This window comes from Sciurus vulgaris, assembly GCF_902686455.1.
Source record: "Sciurus vulgaris genome assembly, chromosome: 4".
In the NCBI taxonomy this organism is placed as follows: Eukaryota; Metazoa; Chordata; class Mammalia; order Rodentia; family Sciuridae; genus Sciurus; species Sciurus vulgaris.
Genome location: NC_136464.1, coordinates 83,784,968 through 83,807,693, shown reverse-complemented (window position 1 = coordinate 83,807,693; position 22,726 = coordinate 83,784,968). Strand labels below are relative to the sequence as shown.

The 22,726-nt window shown below is 36.8% G+C and overlaps 1 protein-coding gene across 4 annotated transcripts in view; it reads left to right on the top strand.

The window, feature by feature from the left end:
* The window catches only part of RNLS (renalase, FAD dependent amine oxidase), a 300,101-nt gene that overhangs the window by 271,095 nt on the left and 6,280 nt on the right, over positions 1-22,726 (top strand). For 3 of the 4 annotated variants that reach the window (XM_079138345.1, XM_079138347.1, XM_079138348.1), the window contains exon 7: positions 20,335-21,397. In XM_079138345.1, coding sequence (XP_078994471.1) covers positions 20,335-20,487 — 153 coding nt within the window. In that variant the 3' untranslated portion in view covers positions 20,488-21,397. Of the gene's footprint in view, positions 1-14,896; positions 15,367-20,334; positions 21,398-22,726 lie in introns of those variants that run through there. The other variant, XM_079138346.1, reaches the window with a different exon arrangement.

Here is a 22,726-nt window from a genome sequence, read left to right as displayed (position 1 = left end):
GGGGGTGGGAAGGGGGCAAGAATGGAGGAAGGAGGGACTCTATAGAGGGATAAGAGGGGTAGGAGTAGTGGGGGAGAAGAAAAAAAATAACAGAATGAATCTAAAACTATTACCCTAGGCAAATGTATGATTACACGAATGGTATGCCTCTACTTCATGTACAGAGAAACAAGATGTATCCCATTTGTTTAATAAAAATGAATTTAAAAAAAAGATAACCAATGTATAAAGAGAAAAAGGTTAGTTTGGCTCACAGCTTTAGAGGTGCCCATTCATGATTGATTGGCCCCATTGTTTTCTACCTATGATTAGACAGTACTTCATGGCAGGTGCATGTGGTAGAGCACAAGAGCATATATCATGATCCAGGGAGCAAAGAAATAGAGGAATGGGTCAGGGTCCCATTATTTCCTCCAATTCCAGCATGTCCCCAATGACCCAAGGAATTCCTACTAGACCCCATGTCTCAAAGGGTTCACCTCCTATTTGTACCATGCACTAGACCAAGCTATTAACACATGGGCCTTTGGGGGACATATAAGATCCAAACCATGGCAAATTCCAAACCAGACATGTACTCTTCAACATATCATCAGTTAGATCATGTACTTGAAATTTGATGTTGCAGAAACAACTGAAGTAATTTGGACTTAAAACTATTTTATAAAATCGATGGTCAATCTTGATAATTTTTAAAACAATTTTTAGATGTAATTAAAAAATATAGCTAACATATTTATCTGCTTTATTGTGGTCAGCAAACTGATTGTAAAAGTAGTTTTAAGTCTGGCACCATAAAAGACATGGGCCAGTGCACTATATCATGTGTATAAATATGTGGTCATGCTTTCTTGGTCATTCTGCAACTAGTACTTTGACATATCTCCCATATTTATGCTTCATGATTTTTGGATTCTTAATAATGGGGTGTGATTGTGATCTTGGACTTGGGAGTTGAACAGACTTATGTTCACACCTAGGCTCCATGTGTGCCTTTGGGTAAAGAGACTACAACGCTAAGACTCAGACTCCGCATCTGTAAAAAGCAACAATTGAACCGACCTCTTAGAGGTCTGATTAGGGTAAAATTGAATAACACAGCAGAAAATATTGACAAATAGACACAACCTGCTTTATATATAACTAATACTATAAATAGTGACAATAACAGAAGAGGAGGTATGGAGGTGATATGAAAGTACTTGGTTAGTCGTTTCTTTGTTGAGAGCTTAGCTCTGTGTAGGTCTTGCTCTTTCCTTGAATACTTCTCTTTGTGCCCTGTTTGCTGTTTCTTTTTTCTTATTCTTTTCTCTTTTGAGATTTTCTCTCTTCTCTCAGTTTCACATATATAAATAGTTCCGGAAAGGGATGTTTCAGAAAAACTGATTTAGTACTAGGGGCTGACTCTTGGTTGTACCCCTAAGGGTCTGTTGAATAATGTCAGATCAAAGTGAGGTAAACGCGGTGGATGCCTAAGGACAGATGCCTCTTTCCAGTTGGGTTTTCTTTTTTTCTTTTTCTTTTTCTTCTCTTTTTCTTTATAAGCTTTAAAGATTTTCTAGCTTCTTGCCATTCATTTACAAACCAACTTACACATTTTCCAGCATTTGACAATTTAACACACTTGTGTCATGAGTCAGCGTTTCCTGGCATGAAGTTATGGCCACAAGAGCACTCTTGCCTATGCCATAAGTTTATAGTGACCTTTGAACAGCCAACACAGGCCCTTTGGGATGGGTGGATGTGGCATGACCCAATTTATCAGCAACAGGAAACCTAGCAGGTGTCAGTTTTAAAGATTCCATTGAGTAATCTCCCCTTTCTGTGTCACCAGCACATAAACCAGCTACTTGCCTTAGTTACTATGAGGTTTTATATCTCATATGTAAGATCATCAGCTGAGAAGTTCTGATCACTAAGTCAGGATATACAGTCACAGCTTAATTTAAGTTTATATGGGCAGATATTTCCCCTTTTCACAAAATTCCATATTATGTGAACTATTAAATGTTTTTGAGTTGAATGAAATCATTTTTTCTCAAGCACTCTTGGGACTTACCCTGCCATGTAGCCAATATCACACTTCTTTTAATAACTAATTATAGGGGGCTGGGGATATAGCTCAGTTGGTAGAGTGCCTGCCTTGCAAGCATAAGGCCCTGGGTTCAATCCCCAGCACCGCACCGCAAAAAAATAAATAAATAAAATAAAATAACTAATTATTTTGAACAATATTTTGAACAGCAATACTATATAGAAAACTTCTAAAAGGAACTTGTCATTTGTCCAGTATAAATACCATATGTGTGTATATGTGTACATCTGTATGCATGTATATATATGTGAGTACATATATACACCCATGTATATACATACATACGCATACAAATATACATACACATATAAATACCCACCTGCACCCAGAATTAAGTATTAATACCATATATGTACATGAATGTGCATATGTGTGTTTTTAGAGAAATATATAGATATTGACATAAATATAGATATCTGTACCCAGTACGAATACTTAAAACTAGATGGTAGATGTTCTTAAATGGGTATGGATGTCCTAAGAGAAATCAGCCCTATTCCCACACTGTTTCATGAAGGATAAGTCTGCTTGATCCATTTATAGTAGACACTAATATTGTGCTATAAAGCTAATGAAAGAAGTTTAGTTGGCAAGAACCATACTGATGTTAAAATTAATAATATATACTCATATTTTCATTCTATACATAGTTGAGCTGCTACTATGTGCCAAACATTGTACTGGGTTCTAAAAACTCAAAAACATTTTCCTTCTTTCAAGGAGTTTTCCACAGAGTCAAACAGCAAGGGTAACCAATAAGCAGATAATCATGATGAAATAAGTTTGCTATATGAAAGGTATGCATAATGTACCTACTATGTGAGCACAGCAGACTTGAGGTGGCAGTGGTAGCTTCCTAAAAGGTGTACTTGAAAAAGCTAAAAATTGCAATATGAGGAAGCCAGACAGGCAAAGGTAGTGATGTTGGAGCAATGTTGCAACAACACATACACTTTCCCAAAGGCAAAAGTGCATTTGAGGAATGGCTAATAACTCAGTTTGGCAGAAATAGGATACAACTGGAATGTGGGACAATGAGGCTGGAGAGAGAAGCTGAATTCACTGCTTCTGGTTAGTTGTGCTAAGCTGCCTGGATATTCAGCTAAGTTATGGTGCTGCCAGTGTCCTCTGACAGGGGCATGGCTGCTGTCAGTCAGAGTGTCCGAAGTAGAGATTCTATGGGTTCTATTTCAGAGCTCTTAATCATCCTTTCACCTTTATCTTGATCATCTGTTGTAGAACATCTGTGGGCCATGTTAGTACCCATCAGTATTTTAGACAGTATATGTTTTGTTTTCTCTCTCCTCTTTCTTTCTCTCTCTCCCTCTCAAAAATGTCACTTATTAATCCCTTTTTCTATGAGGTTCATGGAGTTTGTAACTTACTTCCTCTTCCAACTACTATGTGGAGTTTATATTCCTTCCCCCATTGCAAAGGTGAGAAAGTTGAAGACTGGAAAGCTCAGGTACCTGTGTGGGTTTGAGATGCTAGGAAGTAGCAAAACTGGAATTCAAACCAACCCTATTTTAAAAGCTTTTACATACCTCCTTTTACTGCTGGTAATTTTTCTGAGTGTTGGCTTTTCCCCAATTACAACACATTTTTATATCATCTTTCTTTTCCTGCTGTCCGCTAAAAATAATCATCGTTAACTTTTTTTATGCTCTGATTTTAGAAAGTACTTTTATACTTGTTTTCATTCTATCTCACAACAGTTCTGACAGTTCAAGAAGTAAATATTATCTTTGCTTTAAATGAGGAAACTAAGGTACTTATTGAATGTTTTGCCTTAAGTGATGCAATAAAATAGAAATGGGAACATATTACTTCAGATTCAAAGGTCCATGTTTCACCTATTATATGAAAATGAGCTAAAAATGCATCATAGAGCTGTATGTGGTGGAACACACTTGTAATCCCAGAGGCTCAGGAGGCTGAGGCAAGAGGTTTACAAATTCAAGGCCCTAAGCAATTTAACGAGACCCTGTCTCAAAATAAAAAATAAAAAGGCCTAGGGATGTGGCTCGGTCGTAAGCACCCCTGAGTTCAATTCCCGGTATCAAAAAAATAAAAAGGATCATAGGATCATAGACCTACACAAAAAAACCTTAAACTACAAAACTTCTAGATGAAAATGTAAGAGAAAATCTTTATGATTTTGGGTTTAGTTTACATTTCTTAGAACACAAAAAGCACAAACCATAAAAAATAAATTGATACACTGAACTTGGTGAAAAGTAAAAACAATATCTTTGAAAGACAGTTAGGGAAATAAAAACATAGCCATTTTTGGAGAAAATCTACAAAGCACATATCTGATAAAAGACTGGTATACTGAATATATGAAGAATTCCCACAAATCAATAATAAAAAAATATAACCCAACTGCCTAAAAATGGGCAAAATATTTGAAAATGTACTTCATTAAAGAAGAGATATGAATTTAACCAGGGAGTAATATAAATTCTACACTGGAATGTTTTTTCATTATTGAAAGAAATTAAAGAAGATCTAAATGAATGAAAAGATGTCATCTATTGAAAGACTTGATATATTTAAGATGGCAATGTTACTTACCCAGAGTGATCTACAGATACATTACTACATTAAAATCTGAGTGGTCCATGCAAAAATGAAAAATCTGACTCTAAAATTTATATAGAAATTCATAGACTCCCTAAATAGCCAAAACAATTCTTGTAAAAGAAGATCTAAGTTGGAAAATTCATGTTTTCCAATTTCAAAGCTACTACAAAGTCACAGTAATCAAGAAAATGTGGCAGTGTCATAAGGATAGATCAGTGGAACAGAACTGAGAGTCCAGAAAGAAACCCTTACCCCTAGTTTGTTGATTTCTGCTAGTAATCCCAAATACATTCAATGGGAAGAGAATACTTTCTTCAACATATGGCACTGGAGCATCTGGATCCACATACAAAAATACAAAAATAAATAAAGCTAGACTCTTATCTCACACTGCATAAAAATTCATCCAGAATGGAACAAAAACCTAAATATACAAGCTAAAACCAGAATATTCCTTAGAAGAAAACATAGGTGTAAATCTTCACAACCTTGAATTCAGTGATGGTATCTTAGAAACAAAAATATGAGCAATAAAATAAAAGGTAATTTGGACTGCCTCAAAATTCAAAACTTACATGTATCAAAGGATTATCAAGAAAGTAGAACTACAACTCACAGAATGAAAGAAAATGTTGATGAATCACATATCTGATAAGAATTTACTATCCAGAATATGTAAAGAACTCTTGCATTGTGTATATATATCACAATTTCTTTATACATTCATAAATTGAGGGGCATCTTGGATGGTTCCACAATCTAGCTATTGTGAATTGAGCAGCTATGAACATTGATGTGGCTGCATCATTGTAGTATGCTGATTTTAAGTTCTTTGGATACAAACCAAGGAATGGGACAGCTGTGTCAAATGGTGGGTCTATTCCAAGTTTAATGAGGAATCTCCATACACAATAGAATATTACTCAGCTATAAAGAAGAATAAAATTACATCATTTGCTGGTAAATAGATGAAGTTGGAAAATATCATGCTAAGTGAAATAGGCCAAGCCCAAAAAAACCAGAGGCCAAATGTTTTCTCTGATAAGTGGATAAAGATACATAATGGGGAGGGGAAGAGAAGAATGAAGGAACATTGATGGTGTAGAGGAAAATGGGGCCAGAGGAGGTTGGGGAAGGAAAGACAGTAGAATGCAACAGACAGTATATGTATATGTATGATTATATATGTATGAATAATGTGAATCCACATGTGTACAACCACAGAAATGAAAAGTTGTACCCCATCTGTGTACAATGAATCAAAATACAGTCTGTAAAAAAAAAAATTAATAAAAAAAAGAACTCTTACAACTCAACAAAAAAATGCCCAATTAAAAATATTAACAAAGGACTTGAATAGACATTTTGCCAGAGAAGAAGTAAAAATGGTCACATAAAAACATGCCCAACGTTACTTTTCATCAGTGAAATGCAAATCAAAACCACAATGAGATACTACAATAAGCCAACCCATCGGGATGACTATTATTTTTTTAAATGAAAAATAATGAGTGTTTGTGAAATACGAAGAAGTGAAATGATTGTACTTGCTGGTGGGAAAAATGGTTCAGCCACTCTCACTGATGGTTCCTCAATAAGTTAATCATAGGATTACAATATCACCCAGCAATTCCATTTCTAGGTATATACTCAAAAGAATTGAAAATGAGTGTTCAAATATTCTTAGCAGTACCATTAAAATAGCCAAAAGGTGTAAACAACCCAAATGTCCATCTACTAATGAACAGATAAACAAATTGTGTGATGTAGTCAGCTCTTCTGCTGCCGTGACTAAAAGGATCTGACCAGAACAATTTTAGAGGAAGAAGTTTATTCAGGGGCTCATGGTTTCAGAGGTCTCCATCAAAAGACAGCAGTCTCCATTCTTCAGGGCCCAAGGTGAGACAGAACATCACGGCAAAAGAGTGTGACAGAGGGAACCAACTCATATGTTGATCAGGAAGCCGAGAGAACTCTCCACTTGCCAGACACAAGTAGATACCACAAAGCCATATCCCCAATTCCTACCTCCTCCAGCCACACCCTCCCACTTTAGTTACCACCCAGTTAATCCCTACCAGGGGATTAATTCACTGATTGGAGACTCTCACAACCCAATCATTTCTCTTAACCTTTTTACATTGACTCACACAGCTTTTGGGGGATACCTCACATCCAAACCATAAAATTGTGGCATACCCATATAGTAGAATATGATTCAGCTATAAAAAGGGACGAAGCACTTATACATGCTGCAACATGGGTACATCTTGAAAACACTAAGCTATATGAAAGAAGCCAGTCACAACGACCATATCATAAAGATTCCATTTTTATGAAATATCCATTATAGGCAAATCCATAGAGAGAAAGCAAATTATTTCTCAGTGGGTGTGACTAAATGGAAAATGTCATGTTACGTGTAATTTACTACATAAAAAAAGAAGAAATAAAGTCAACACACAAAAAGATACTGAATATCATTGGTCATTAGGGAAATGTTATTTAAAACTACCATGAGGTGCTGACCATATAGCCCGTCTTGTAGCGTGCTTAACTAGCATGTGCAAGGTCAGGGTTCGATTCCCCAGCACCTCACAGGGGAAAAAAAAAAAAAAAAAAAAAAAACTGCCATGAGATACCATGACACACCTACAAGAATGGTTCAAATCAAAAATTCTGACCATGACAAGTACTAGAAAAGAAGGGAAGCAATTGGAACTCTCATGTATCACTCTTGGGAATGCAAAATGGTATAGCCACTTTGGAAACAGTTTGGCTGCTTCTTACAAAGTTAAACATTCACTTACCATGTGACCTAGGGAGCTCACTCTCTGGGAAATGAAGTTATACATCCACACAAAACCTGTCTGGCAAATGATCATAGCAGCTTTATTAATAATTGCCCCAAACTGAAAATAACTCAAATATTCATCACCTGATAAATAGGTTAAAAAATATTGTACATTCACAAATAAAAAGCTACTTAGTAATAAAAAAAGGAACAAACTAGTACTTAATACATGAGTGAATCTCAGAAGCATTATCTAAATGGAAGAAGTCAGACTCAAAGTCTATTTATATGACTTTCTGCAAAAGATAAAAATGAATTGGTAGTTGTCAGAGACTAGGATTCTGATGAAGGGATTAACTGCAGAGAAGCAGAAGGGGGTTTAGGGAGGTGATGGAAATGTTCTCTATATTGTTTGTAATGGTGTTTACATGACTGTATCCATTGACAAAATTTATAGAACAGTCCACAGAAAAGAGTAGATTTTACTGCTTATAAATTATACTTCGATTAAGCTGACTTTAAAAAACCACCTGTGCTTTGTGTCCTCTATTATTATCTCTCTGAGGAGCAGAAGAGTTGGCTCTTATTTTCACAGTACTAAAAGTGGAAAGAAAGCTATTTCTAGATCCGAAGATCAGAATGGCTTCATTCTTTTTGTGGCGATCTCACAGCCTAGACATAAAGCTTTTGGGTTCCTTCAGCATGCATGAGAAACAAAGAAATGTTAGTGGGCAGACTGCAAGGTGGTTTAGGAGGAGAAAGGATGGGGAATGGGAGAAGGGATGCAGAGTTCATTCAGTGGGGAACTGGGCAGCTATTTTGACTTAATTGAGGGAAGAAGTAGTGATAAGGCTCAATTTAAGAGGAAAATGGTTTTCACTTTATCTCTGGATTGGCCATTGAAAGCATTTTTGGCCCTCTGCATCCTAGAATCTGAAGCAATTGGATCTCTGAGAGATTGTAATGGAGCATTCATTTGCATCCTTTAGATGCAAACCAAAGGATTCCAAATCTGTTAGATCACCTTACAGAAAGGAACTGGTTTTAAACCATCACACCTTTCACCGGGTGCAGCAACTACTGGGAACAAAAAGAACTTTGAAGAATTAATGAATGAACATGCTAAAACTTGCTGAAGGGCAGAACAATTTTCTATAAAATTAAAAATGCTAAAGGGAAATGTGATGCAACTATTGTTTTGTCTGTTATTACTGCAACACTACTAGAGAAAGCCATATCTTATTCTTTATTGTGTGCTTGTTCTGAACAAATGCTCATCAAAATAGGCTACTCAATGTTTTCCGGACCTTAAAAGATAGAGTAGATCTAAACAAATTCAATGTAGACCTCATCAATTAAATATACAATTTCAGCAAAGTGTATCCTTTGCAGTTTGAGCCCACTAAAGCTGCTACATGGATCATATAATTGATTTGTGGCACATTCTGCCTGCATCTACCCAATGGTTTATTAAAATAGAATAGACAAATACCAATAAAGTGAAAAGCTCCACTGAGAATTCAACCCAACCACATCACTTTCTTCATACCTAGGATATTGCAACCAATAGTAATTTTATGGCAGCTCTCTAGTACTGGACTCAGAGCTCTGTAGCCAGAGTCCTTAATACAAGCAAGATTTTCCCTAAAGCACGACAAAGAAACAGGTTTATAAAATCACCATTAAATATAATAGAACACTGGAGAGATGAGTACAACAGAGGAAAGATGAGATGACGAGCACAACACATAATCACCAATTAAAAATATACCATCTCTGCAGGAAAGCACCTCTGTATTGATAAAGCTCTTTATGAATATTAAGTACTGTATAGCATAAGACAATATAAGACTGAGAGCTCAAAAATCAGTGACCAAAAGAGGTATGACAGTCAAAGAAATATGCCTAAAAGTAGTATAAATGGTATGATCAGCATTCCAATTTTATCATCATTATCCCAGTAACTCAGTTATCTTCAGTAATATGCAGTGTGTGGTTAAGAGATAATCTTTATTATCATTCTTCTTAACTATAGCAAATATATTTCATGTGTATATGATATCTGTCACACCATAATAATTGAGCATAGAAAAATTTTAAGGAAGAATTTTAAAAAGATAGAAACATAAATTGACCAAGTCACCTAGAAAAAGTGATGTCTTTACTCTTTGACACCTATAGCTTTCTAGGATTTACCATCTCCCAGGGGGAAAAAAATTTTAAAGGACTGTAATAAAATACCTGAGATAAAATCAACTTATAAGGAAGAAAATTTTATTTTGACTAACCGTTTCATAGGTCCAACCCATGGTTGCTTTGCTGTGTTGTTTTGGGGCTGGTGGCAAGTACATCATAGAAGAGATTGCATGTAGAGCAAAGCTGCTCACCTTGTGACAGCTGGAAGGAAAGAGAGGAAGAGGAGGGGCTATGTTCTCATAATTCCTTGAAAAGCACACCTCCAGTGACCTAACTTTCTCACTCTGTGCTCCACCTCTTAAAGGCTCCACCACCTCCCAACAACATCATAGGCTGGTGACTAAGCCTTAATACATGGGCTTTTGAGGGTCACTTACTCAAACCATAGCATTTACACATTCCTCTATATTTACATACTCTTCAAAGTATTCTTGGCACAAGCATTTAATGAGATGAGATCTTCACCTCCTATATGAAATTCAGGCTGATTCAAATATTCCTGGTGCCTTTGCCCAATGTCTATAGAAAGCGAACCAGAAGCAGGAAAGTTCTACTCTCTAGGGGTGATGGCATATAGGTGACAGAGTAAGGATGGTGGATAGCAGAATAATTGTTGACCTGCACACAGCAATTACTCACAAAAATGGTTAGAATGGTGAGGTATCAAGTGTGATGAAATAAGAAGCTAATAGCATAACTACTCAGAAAGAAAAATATAGAGGCTACGAAACTGAAGAAAATTATTTTAATTGAGAAAAAAAGTCTACCACATTTAGAGACCCTTTGAAGGCTAAGAATTTAAAACTTTCAACAGTTTGAGTTTGTTTTCTGTTGGCCTGCATTCTTTGAACAAACATTTATTCAATGTACAATGAAGTAACATATACTAGGAGTACAAAGATGAATAAGACACAGCCCCCATGGCTTTTTTTATTTCTGAGGACTCAAAGGATTTTAAATGTGAAACGTCTCTTACCAAATTGCATTCTGATGAGTTAAGTGCAGAAAAATAAGCAACATTTTATTGGATTTTCATCAAACTCCAGAGGTATTTTTTTTTTTTTTAAATAGGAGGAAGGGATAAGAACATTACATTTTGAATCTGGCTGACAGAAAACATTTTGTATGTTAAAAGTAACAAAAATCTGTATTCAACTTTCATGTCCCAAATCTTCTTTCCTGGATCATGGAAATTTACTTAATGATTGATAGTATTGTTCACTGTTGACACACTCTGAAGTCTCATCTTTCTCAGAATGCTTGGACTAGTTCCCCATCTATAAATATGTAAATAGACATTTTCCTTGACATCAGAGTAAGGTCTGGTCTCTCTTATTTATATTTCTCTCTGTTTTTATAAACAGGCATGTGATTGATGCTATAGTCAATGCCTTGAGAATACAGTAAGAATTGGGAGATACATACAGAGAATCAATTTGAACCATCCTTCTCCCAGAAAGACACATGCAATTTTAATGTAGGTATTTATTCCACATTTAATTAAGTCTTTCCTCTCAATCCCTATTTTCTGCCAAACCTTTCACAGCTACTACCTGAATATTTAGTCATAGGTAAACAAATGAAGAATGTGTTACTCTAGATCCTTGTTCCATCTAGATTAATATTTGTATAAAAGGAGGTTGTGCAAATTTCTGGGAAATAAAATTCTACACAAGATTTCATTCTATTTTTAAACAATGACTCATCCACTTGCCAACCCTGAATCTCAGTGCTGCCTGAGATTACTGATGCTTTTTCACAGCTTCCCTTAGCTCCTCCCTTCTCCGAAGCCCCTCTTTTGGAAAACATTCTTCAAACTGGCAGAGACTGTTGTTTTCAGACACATCAAGCCTCACCCCAAAGCACTGGTTTTATGCATTTTTATTTCATGGACCAGCAAAATCCTTCTTTGTGTTTTAAGAACCAATATAATAATACTGCCATCCTTTTATCCTTCTGATAGTCAGCTTTCTGTTAGTGTAATGAAATGCCTGAGATAATTTACTTATTAACAGAAAAGATTTATTTTGACTCACAGTTGTGGAGGTTCCAGTCCATGATCAAGTGCCCCCCTTGGCTTTGACCTGTGGTGAGGCAGCACATTGTGGCAGAAACATATGGCAGAGTTAAGCCACCCACTTCACATCTAGGAAGCAAAGAGAGAGAGACCAGAGTCCCACATTCCCCTTTCAGGAGCATAACCTATCACTAGGGCCCACCTCTCTAAGTTTCTACCATCTCCCAGTAGCCACACCCTAGGGACCAAGCCTTTAACACATGAGCCTTTGGAAGACATTTCAAGATTCAAATGATAGCAATTCTACAATTAAATTTTAAAAACAATAATAGAGCTATGAGAATTTTTAAAAAGAACAAAAATAATAGTAAAGATATAAACATAATACATTTAGCTCTATGAAAAAACCTTATAATTCTTATTTTTCTCATCTTGCCATGGATTGCCTTTGGGACCCTCTGCTTTGCATAGAGGCAATAAAAGAATAAGTTAACCAAATATTCAATTTCTGCTGTTTATGTACCATGGCATGGGTGAGGTTTACATTGGCAGCAGAGTAGAGAACAGCAAGGAAGTAAGAAAGTATATGAATCAGCTCCATACCCTCTCAGCCTTCATAGCTATTCATTATTGCCAGTGTGGTCAATACCTCACACATACAATGGATGGGGAAATGCCAAAGCAAGATTATTATTCAGAAACTGCCCAAGCAAGTTAGTGTATGACTAGGAGACAATAAGATTTCCCTGAATTCAGAGGCAATTAAGTAGAGAGTCACCCTTAGATACTGGAATGAATAAAAAAATTTTTAAATGCACTATATCGAAATCACAAATAAGTGATATCTCTATCTGCTGTCGACTTTTACATACCCAAAGCTATGTAACAGGAATGTAACAAAGCAATAAAGTTATCCATAGTCTTTTACAATGCCTGGATTTTTTTTTTTTAATTTTTGTTTTGTTTTTGTTTTTATGTGAAGTAGCTCATACAGTATCCCCCTTTATCCAGGGAAGATATGTTCCAAGTCCCCTAGATTCCTGAAAACACAGGGAGTACTGATCTCTATATATACTATGTTTTTTCCTACCTATACATATCAATGATGAAGTTCAATTTATAAATTAGGAACATTAAGAGATTAACACTAATAACTAATAATAAAAATGGAACAAGATGGTGTAAGAAAAGTTATTTGAAAAATTTTGACTGACCAGGTGATATACACAACATGGATATACTGGACTAAGAATAATTTACATCCTGTGTGGATGAAAAGGGACAGCATGAGAGGAATGGCATGAGATTTCATCATGCTACTCAAAACAGCATGCAATCTAAAACTCATGTATTATTTATTTCTGGAATTTTCCGCTTAAAATTTTTGGACCACAGTTGACCATGGGTAACTGAACCCTGAGAAGTAAACCACAAATCAGGGGCCACTAAAGTACATACAGGGTTTAATACTATATACTATCTCAGTCATCCACTGGGGGTCTTGGACTGTATCCCCTGTGAATAAAAAGGCCTACTATAGATAAGAAACAGGAGATCAGTATTGGAAGAATCTTCATTTCACATACATGTTTACATTTGGAAATAATTGAGGGATGTGTTCTCACAAGCAAAGATAAAGCTTTACCAAATGTGAAGATCTTAAGATAAAAATTGAAAATCTACAGAGGTGCCTTCCTTCCCTACAAGTAGAGGCTGTTTCAAAGACCTGAAGTTGTGTGGGGTTTTCTACCATGATAAGCTCTTCAACAAAGGCAAGTGCAGACAGTGAAACCACAGGGACAATTTCCCTACTCTAAAATGATGGATTGATGGAAAAAAGAAAGAAAGAAAAAAAAAAAAAAAAAAAAAAAAAGACTGCATCCTAGGTTCTATTTTTAATTTATAATAAAATGATTTCTTTTAGAAGCAATTGTCCTATAGGACCTGTCTCGAAGAAGATGCATGATACCCAGGGTTTAAGCTACAAAGAATGGGTAGCTGTGGCTAAATGCAGAGGCTGGGAGAATGTAACTGTGCTAGCCACTTTAATGATTTTCATTGTTTTTGTTAGTGCTTGGTTCAGAGCTCCATACATTTTGAATCGTGTTCTCCAACTCTGTTTTCCCCACAAGCCCTGATATTTTTAGTGTGCAGTTCTGTAGAACTATGGCCACAGCCGATACACCTGTATTTTATTTTCTCATGGCAGGCAGAGCACTGGTGTGACCCACGGAAGGGCAGTAGTCTGGAGGAGTGTTTAAGAGGTTATTAGAAGGAATTGTAATTGGGCTTCCAGCATCATCTAGAGGAAATGGCTCTGATGTGATCCTATTTCTTAGCATTAAAGTATCTCTGGTTTGGAGAAAAGCAATGCATCAGGTTCTTCTGGCTTAATGGAAAAAGAGAGAGAGAAAATAGTAAAGAATATGTAATTCCTTTATTTCTAATTACATGTTTGCTCTGCAATCTTCTAATCCAGGATTGGTATATAGGATTCCTCTCGCATGCCAGCTCCAATTGACTGGTAGTGGCTGCCTGAAGCACTGAAGCGAGGAGGATGCCAAGGCCATTTCTGGGCTCAGTGGAAAAGAATGCCACAATTGATTAGTGATGTCTGTCAGGAGTTGCTGCACATGTGTCACCCCGCTACTCTATGATACAGTTGGGGAAATTTGCTTACCAAGATGAATGATCTGGGAAGACAACCAGACTGCGTTCTGGAATCGGTACATTTACCTTTGTAAATGAACAAATCGATTCTCTGATCACCAGTCTATCTCTGTCAGTCTCACCTGAGGCTGCTCATTTGGGTGAACTAAGAAGATGGAGGGCTTAAACCAGCAATGCTGAAGACATTAGAAGTCCTGACACTGAGATGCCCTATACCTGACAGGCCCTGCTGAAAATACCATGCCACTCCTTCACTCTCTCTCTTGATTTGATATAAATTTACTATTGTGTATTCCCCATATCATGCTCCTTGCCCCATTTAATATTTGCCATATTTCATCAACTGTAAGATGCCATAAAGTCAGCATGCACCAGGAGAAAATCAAAATATGGTTTTTGTGTATGTGAGCTTGGTTATTTTCTGGTGGACTTACACTGGGAAGCTGCTTGATAGTAAATTACCAAATTATTTAAGGACCATTTGAGGAAAAATTATGTGGCCTGGTTGCTGTCTGAATACCTTTTCTTCCCACTAAAGAGAAAAATGCATAATCTGAACTTGCAGAACAGATGTCGGTGGCTTGGGAGAAAACACAGGAAAGAATAACTCAGTTGAGCACTCTTGGAAAAAATGCCACATTGCCCGTGTTCAAGGCAGCACTGAGGACAGATGGTGTGGGGATGAGCCTGGACATCAGACACTGACAGCTCTGAGTTAGAGAGTGGTTCAGAGAAGTCAAATTCCAAATGTAAAGAAGATTTTGCAAAGACTTAACCAATTTATTTCTCTTTTATTTCCTTTTTATATTTTCAAAGGAACTTTGTGTGGATAAGTCTAAAGGCACTTCTCTAGAAAATATAAAATAAAGCTTAATGTTATGTTGACACCGTTTTTTTTTCCTTTTTCATTTGTACATAAAATACTGATGCCTCTTCCAACTGGTGGTACCTTAGATTCAATGAAATATGGTATAATTTGCATCTATAACATAATAAATTAGGAAATGTAGCAGCAAGAAAGTGATTATTCATAGATTGTCCACATCTTTTCTATAAGGTATTTACACATCTAGGATTAGAATTTATGAGATTTAAAATTTTGGTGGGGGATACCAGGGATTCAACTCAGGGGCACTCGACCACTGAGCCACATCCCCAGCCCTATTTTGTATTTTATTTGGAGACAGGCTCTCACTGAGTTGCTTGATGTCTAGCCTTTGCTGAGGCTAGCTTTGAATTCTCCATCCTCCTGCCTCAGCCTCCTGAGCCACTGGGATTACAGGTGTGTGCCACCATGCCCAGCAGGATTTAAATTTTTGACCAGTCTACTTGAACATCATCTAGTGCCATATTTCAGAAAGGTTGGTTTTAAGTAACCAAATTATGGACTTGGTGGCCCTGGTCAACATATAATGCAGCCACTCTATGCCAAACCAGTGAGATTGTTCTATGTGGGTACATGTCATAGTCCAAGGTCATGCTTTAGCTGTCAGAATAGATATGGAAAGACGAAGGTACTTTCAGCATGTGGTCCTGATTTCTTTTTTCTAACTATCAGCAGGTGGTCCTAATTTTTTTTCTAACTATTAACTATCATTTTATGGAAATACTCAGCCTACTTACCTGATCCTTCTCTCTTTTCATCTTTAATCTCATCACCAAAGAGACTTGTTTGTGAAATTTTATAGTTAACAATTTTGATGATACAAAGAATCTATTAGGCTAGACCTTATAAAAATTGACTATATTTGGTCATTTTTTGACTTATAGAACCAACAAGTTTGTATGGTTCAAAGTAACACGTGATGCACAACACATTCACCCAAAGCAGTTAACAGAGATAAGAGAACAGCCCTCATTCATCATTATTGATAGACTTCAAAATAGCTCTTCCATTTGTACTTCCACCCCGTTCTACAGTCTTGTAGAACGGGGTGGAAGTACAGTGTAACATTTTTTGTGTAGACATATCCCTGCAAAGACCTTTATTTGATCACCTGTGTGATGAAATTTTGTATTTTTTTTTTTTTTCTTTTTGTACTGGGACTTAAACCCAAGAGCACTTTGCCACTGAGATACATCCCTAGTCATTTTTATTTTTTATTTAATGTCTTGCTAAGTTGCTAATGTCTCACTAAGTTGCTGAAGGTGGTCTTGAATCTGTGATACTCCTACCTTAGCCTCCCAAATCTCTGGAATTGCTGGCATGCACCATGCAATCATCCAGCATATGATTTTTTTTTTTTTAACTCTAAACATTTATTCCAAACTTTACTATAATATCGGCTAGGCATTGTTCTCCACCTTAGCTACAAAGACTAATGAATCGCAGTCCCTACTGCTAGGATCACACAGTCTAGGAAGAGAGACTAGGCATGGAAATAATTACAGTGCAAAATTACAAGTAATGTAATAGACATAAATAACATGCTGAAAGGGCACTTACCTGCCTGGCAGAGCAAAAAGCGCCTCAGAGCAGGTGACGTTTGTACTGAGTCTTGAAGGATACACAATTTACTTGTTAGAAAAGAGGAGGAACAGTGCATCACCCAACAGACTGACTTCTTCAAAGACATAGAAGCATAACAAAGAAAGATATGATAGAAGATCCTTAGTTTGAATATAGATAGGACATGTAGCAAAGGTGAGGAGAATGGCAGGACATGAAACTTGAAAGGAGGTAAGATGTCTGTTATGAGGGGCTCTCCATGTGGCAGTTTACATTTTATTCTGCAGGTAGAAAGAAATTACCAAACATATTCATATGGTTTTAAATCCCTGAGAAATAAAATCATTTTTCTGCCTTGAGTTTTTGCATCCGATCCAATCATCATCTAAGTATATAGAAATATTACCTTAAGCTACTCTAGAGCAGGCAAGGGTTCTTTCTGACCAGCACTGGCCCCCATGTGAGCCAAAGCAACCTGGATTTCCAAGGTATTGTTTCAACCCTGACATCTTTCTTAAAGACAGTCCTTGAGATGTGGTTCCTCACTGTGGCTGGAAACATAGCCAAAGACTACATTACTATGACAGATTGTGGCTTTGACAATTATGTGCTCCCCTACTCCTTGATTTCACATGGCTGAAGGAGCTTGCCAACACAACACTCCATGTTTTCATATTTTCCTCATTGGGTAATTGCAAAATGGGCAATTCCACCTAAATGCAATGAGATTGATTTCATCCAAACTGCCGACTGGCTAATCAGTGGCCCAGTTTTCCAGCCATGTGATCTGTCATCTGGCATTTACTACTCAACAAATTAAATTACACATCAGTGATAAATTACCAGCTCACAACTGGGCAGAACTTTTTCCCATAAGCTCCTTCCTGCTTAATACTTACAAGTTAATAATGCCATGGTTTATCCATACAGAGATGTCAACAGGAATGTATCAAAACTTCACGACAAACAGAGCTTGTGTATGTGTCATACACACATACACACATATGTACGTATGTGTACATATGTATGTGTATGTGTATATACGAAGATGTATTACTGAATTATCCCATTTGGGCAAATTTTCCAGAAGTCTAAATCTAAGTGACTAATCAAACATTTTTATTTCGTTTTACTTAAATTGAGTCTTTATGGAAACATTTCTAAAAGTGTTGGAAGTGTGAGTTCTGGAATCAGCCTGCTCTTTTTGAATCCCTATTTATCTACTAGCTTTCTGTCTTTTAGAATCTGAACTTTATCATCTGTACAATGAGAATAATAGTGACCATCTCATAAAGTTGCTTGTGAACATTGTGAATATTAATGATGAAGGACATCCAACAGTTGACACCCTTGGGGCCTAAGAGCTAGAATATTATATGTTCCCTCCACTAAAGTGTCCCTGAATGCCAGGCTTCTTCCCTATCCTGTTTTGAGTTTTTATACACAACCCTTGCTTTCTGACTATCACTTTACATGGTCTGAAACTGCTAATATTTAGGAACCTAGACGTTTTCTTCCTTCCTTAGAGTTTCACTGGCAAATCAAATAATCCAACTTGTTAAAATCTATCTAAAACAGGAATCAAAAAGCTCTAACAGAATACCTAATCCTGAGCTTCAGTGTCCGTATTATGTGCTATCTATTTTAGCCACTCAAAGATCTTATCTGCTGGTTTCAAGATTATCTACTCTGTGTATGATGATGTTGCTATAGAATCACCTCCAGAAAAGGCGGATACTTTTAATGCTGTGTTTGCATCTGAGTGACACAGTATCTAGAGGTTCATATCTTTAGACATTCAGCAAGTGAATCTTAGCACCACCACTTTTGCTAAAGCAAAATATAGCATATAAATAAAAATATCCAAACAAAGCTTTTTGACATTTAAAAAACTGTAAAAGCATACACTAATTCAGACAATATTTAGAACCAAAATCTCAGCATCATAATCCAAGTAGTATTTATTACATGTCTTGATTTTCTTCCCTGCTTTTTAAACAAGCAAATTCTCATAGGCTTTACCCTGTTGCTCTCCATGAACATACTGGTAAGGCTAGTAGTCTATGTGAATGATTTTTCCTGAAGCTGTACCACAAAGCAACCCCAAGTGAGGCTCCATTATAATAAGTTTGCATATTTTGGTAACTTTAGGCGTTGGGGTGCTTCAGTGGCCAACTACCTCAGTATCCAAGATAACTATGTCCCCCCTCCCCACCCATTCTTCTCAGTGTGAATGCTATTGGCACCATCCATGCTAATTTTAAGAATAGTTTTCCCAGGAAATAACCTGTGTATTTCCCCTATCATTTCAAATATTATAAACCTGGTTCTGTAAAATAAATCTCCACTTTTAGCTCATTCACCCTTTTTCAGCTCTAAAGTAGTAAATTCTACATTTTCATTGGACATGTTTATTGACTTTTGTATTTTTTAATTTTGAAACACCATATTCCCCTATCTCACCTTCCTGCCAGCTCTCTTCCTCCAGTCAACCCTCTTTCCAAACACACAAACAGGAACACACACACTGATATCTTAAGTACACTTAGCCCCATAGTATCCTAAGTACACTTACTCACTCTTGCCCGTAGACTAGGCATTTACACATGCTGCTGCTTCTCCTTGGAATGGGCCTTTCTTACTTCCTTGACTGGCATATTCAAACTTTTATGCATTCATCAGATTTCCATAGTCACCTACATGGATTGATTGCAATGAATTAATTCATTCATGAAATGCAGTCTGCAAATGAAACATGTTCTGACACACAGGAGGTGCTCAGAAAGCAGAAGGGAGCCACTCTCTGCCTTGAGGTCAGTCTAAATTTATTAGAGCTCCTTTAGTACAGGCATATGGCAGTTTAAAATTCTGCTGCTCCAGTGCCCAGCATAGGGCCTGCCTCAGAACAGAAGTGAGGAAATGGAAGGAAGAAAGGAAGGGAAGGAGACAGTAGGAGAGAGGAGGGAGGAAGTGTGTCTTAGTCCTTTTGTCCTGCTATAACAGAATGCCATTGACTGGGAAGCTTATGAACAAAAGAAACGTTAGTCCTGGAGGCTGGAAAGTCTAAGATCAAAGTGTTGGCAGATTCCATGTCTGGTGAGGGCCCTCTTTCTCACAGACTGTGCCTTCTTGCTGTGTCCACATGGTAGAAGAGACAATATGCTCATCTGGCCTATTTTGCAAGGGCGCTTGTCCCTCATGATCTAATCACATTCCTAAAGGGTCCTCCTCCTGATACCATCACCGTTGGGGTTGGATTTCAGCGTAGGAACATTTAAACCATAGCGACTACTAATTTTGAAGTTCAACGCATTTCTGATTATCTTATTGAAAATTTAAACATTTAAAAATGTCAATGTAAACAGTTGGGCTAGGAGAGCAGTGTAGGGGCTTGGATTTCTTTTTTTCTGATACTCCTTGTAAAAAAGCTTGATTTCTACAAGTAAAAGCCTTCTCCAGGTAGGCATTGCCAGGATAGCACAAAAGGGCAAAGGATGTCAATTTCAGTCTTTTTTCCACTTTTTCAGGTTACAAATGCTGCTGCCAACTGTCCTGGTCAGATGACTCTTCATCTCAAACCTTTCCTCGCATGTGGAGGGGACGGATTTACTCAGTCCAACTTTGATGGCTGCATCACTTCTGCATTATGTGTTCTGGAAGCTTTAAAGAATCATCTTTAGTACCTTTATTCTTATTCTCTACATTCTACTTTTGGTTGCTTTGTTTTCACAACTTTCTGTTGTCAATTAATTTAGTTTCTATTTTGTCAAGAAAAGTTACTAAAAAAGTGTTCTTCACTTGTGGTGATTTTTCATATACAGTATAAAATCAATTTTATAATTCTAATGGTTATAGCCAATTAAAAATGAAAACTCTTTGTACCTTACACCTTTCCCTACTTTTCTGAATTGCTATGACCAATCCTTACTGGAGGAAAACTGGTGCTTAATAATAACAAATGACCTGCCCCCAAAGTTATATTAAATCAAAAGTAACAGTTTCTATGCCAAAACCTCTGTTATCTTCTTGAAATAATTTCTGAATAAGCAAATAAATGGATGGAGTTGGAGAATATCATGCTAAGTGAAATAAGCCAATCCCAAAATACCAAAGACCAAATGTTTTCCCTAATAAATGGAGAATGATATATAATGGGGGTGGGAGGTATGGGGAGTGAGAGAAGAATGGAGGAACTTTGGATTATGTAGAGGGAAATAAGAGGGAGGGCGTATGAAAAATGGTGGAATGAAACAGACATCATTACCCTATGTACATGTATGATTACAGAAATGGTATGAATCTATATCGTGTACAACCATGGAAACAAAATGATGTACCCCATTTGTGTGCAACGAATCAAAATGCAGGCTGGAAAACATTAAGAAATAAATTTTAAAAATTTTAAAAAGAATAATCATTATGAAGACCTTATTTTAGGTCTTCAACTGTGTCCTTGAATCAATGTTTTTGCAAATTACTGAACTATTAGATTTCTCTGAACCTAGATCACAGAGAATAACTTTTGTTTCTCCTTTGCTTCCCAAGTTATTAAGTGATCTGAATTGTAGGTCATATGTGTCATCATTTTAGGTTTGCAATTTGTTTTTTCTGTTGTTTTTTTTTATTTATTTATTTTTATTTAATAATGTATTTTTTTATTGTAAACAAATGGGATACATATTGTTTCTCTGTACATGGCGTAAACACATACCATTTGTGTAATCATAAATTTACATACAGTAATGTTGTTTGATTCATTCTGTTATTTTTTTCCCTTCCCCCACCCCTCCCACCCCTCTTTTCCCTCTATACAGTCCTTCCTTCCTCCATACTTGCCCTCCTCCCTAACCCTAACTCTAACCCTCACACTAACCCTACCCTCCCCCCATTATATGTCATCATCCACTTATTAGCGATATCATTCGTCCTTTGGCTTTTTGAGATTGGCTTATCTCACTTAGCATGATATTCTCCAATTTCATCCATTTGCCTGCAAATGTCATAATTTTATCATTCTTTATGGCTGAGTAATATTCCATTGTATATATATACCACAGTTTCTTTATCCATTCATCAATTGAAGGACATCTAGGTTGGTTCCACAGTCTGGCTATAGTGAATTGAGCAGCTATGAACATTGATGTGGATGTATCTCTATAGTATGCTGATTTTAAGTCCTTTGGGTATAGGCCAAGGAGTGGGATAGCTGGGTCAAATGGTGGTTCCATTCCAAATTTTCTAAGGAATCTCCACAGTGCTTTCCAGAGTGGCTGCACTAATCTGCAGCCCCCCCAGCAATGTATGAGTGTACCTTTCTCCCCGCATCCTCGCCAACACCTGTTGTTGCTTGTATTCTTGATAATCGCCATTCTAATTGGGGCGAGATGGAATCTTAGGGTGGTTTTGATTTGCATTTCTCTTATTACTAGAGATGTTGAACATTTTTCCATATGTTTGTTGATTGCTTGTAGATCTTCTTCTGTGAAGTGTCTATTCATTTCCTTAGCCCATTTGTCGACTGGATTATTTGAATTCTTGGAGTAGAGTTTTTTGAGTTCTTTATAGATTCTGGAGATTAGTGCTCTATCTGAAATATGATTGGCAAAGATATTCTCCCACTCTGTAGGCTCTGTTGCTGATAGTTTCCTTTGCTGAGAGAAAGCTTTTTAGTTTGAATCTATCCCAGTGATTGATTCTAGCTTTTATTTCTTGTGCTATGGGAGTCCTGTTGAGGAAGTCTGATCCTAGACCAACAAGGTGAAGATTTGGACCTACTTTTTCTTCTATAATCTGCAGGGTCTCTGGTCTGATTCCGAGGTCCTTAATCCATTTTGAGTTTAGTTTCGTGCATGGTGAGAGATATGGGTTTAGTTTCATTCTGTTGCATATGGATTTCCAATTCTCCCAGCACCATTTGTT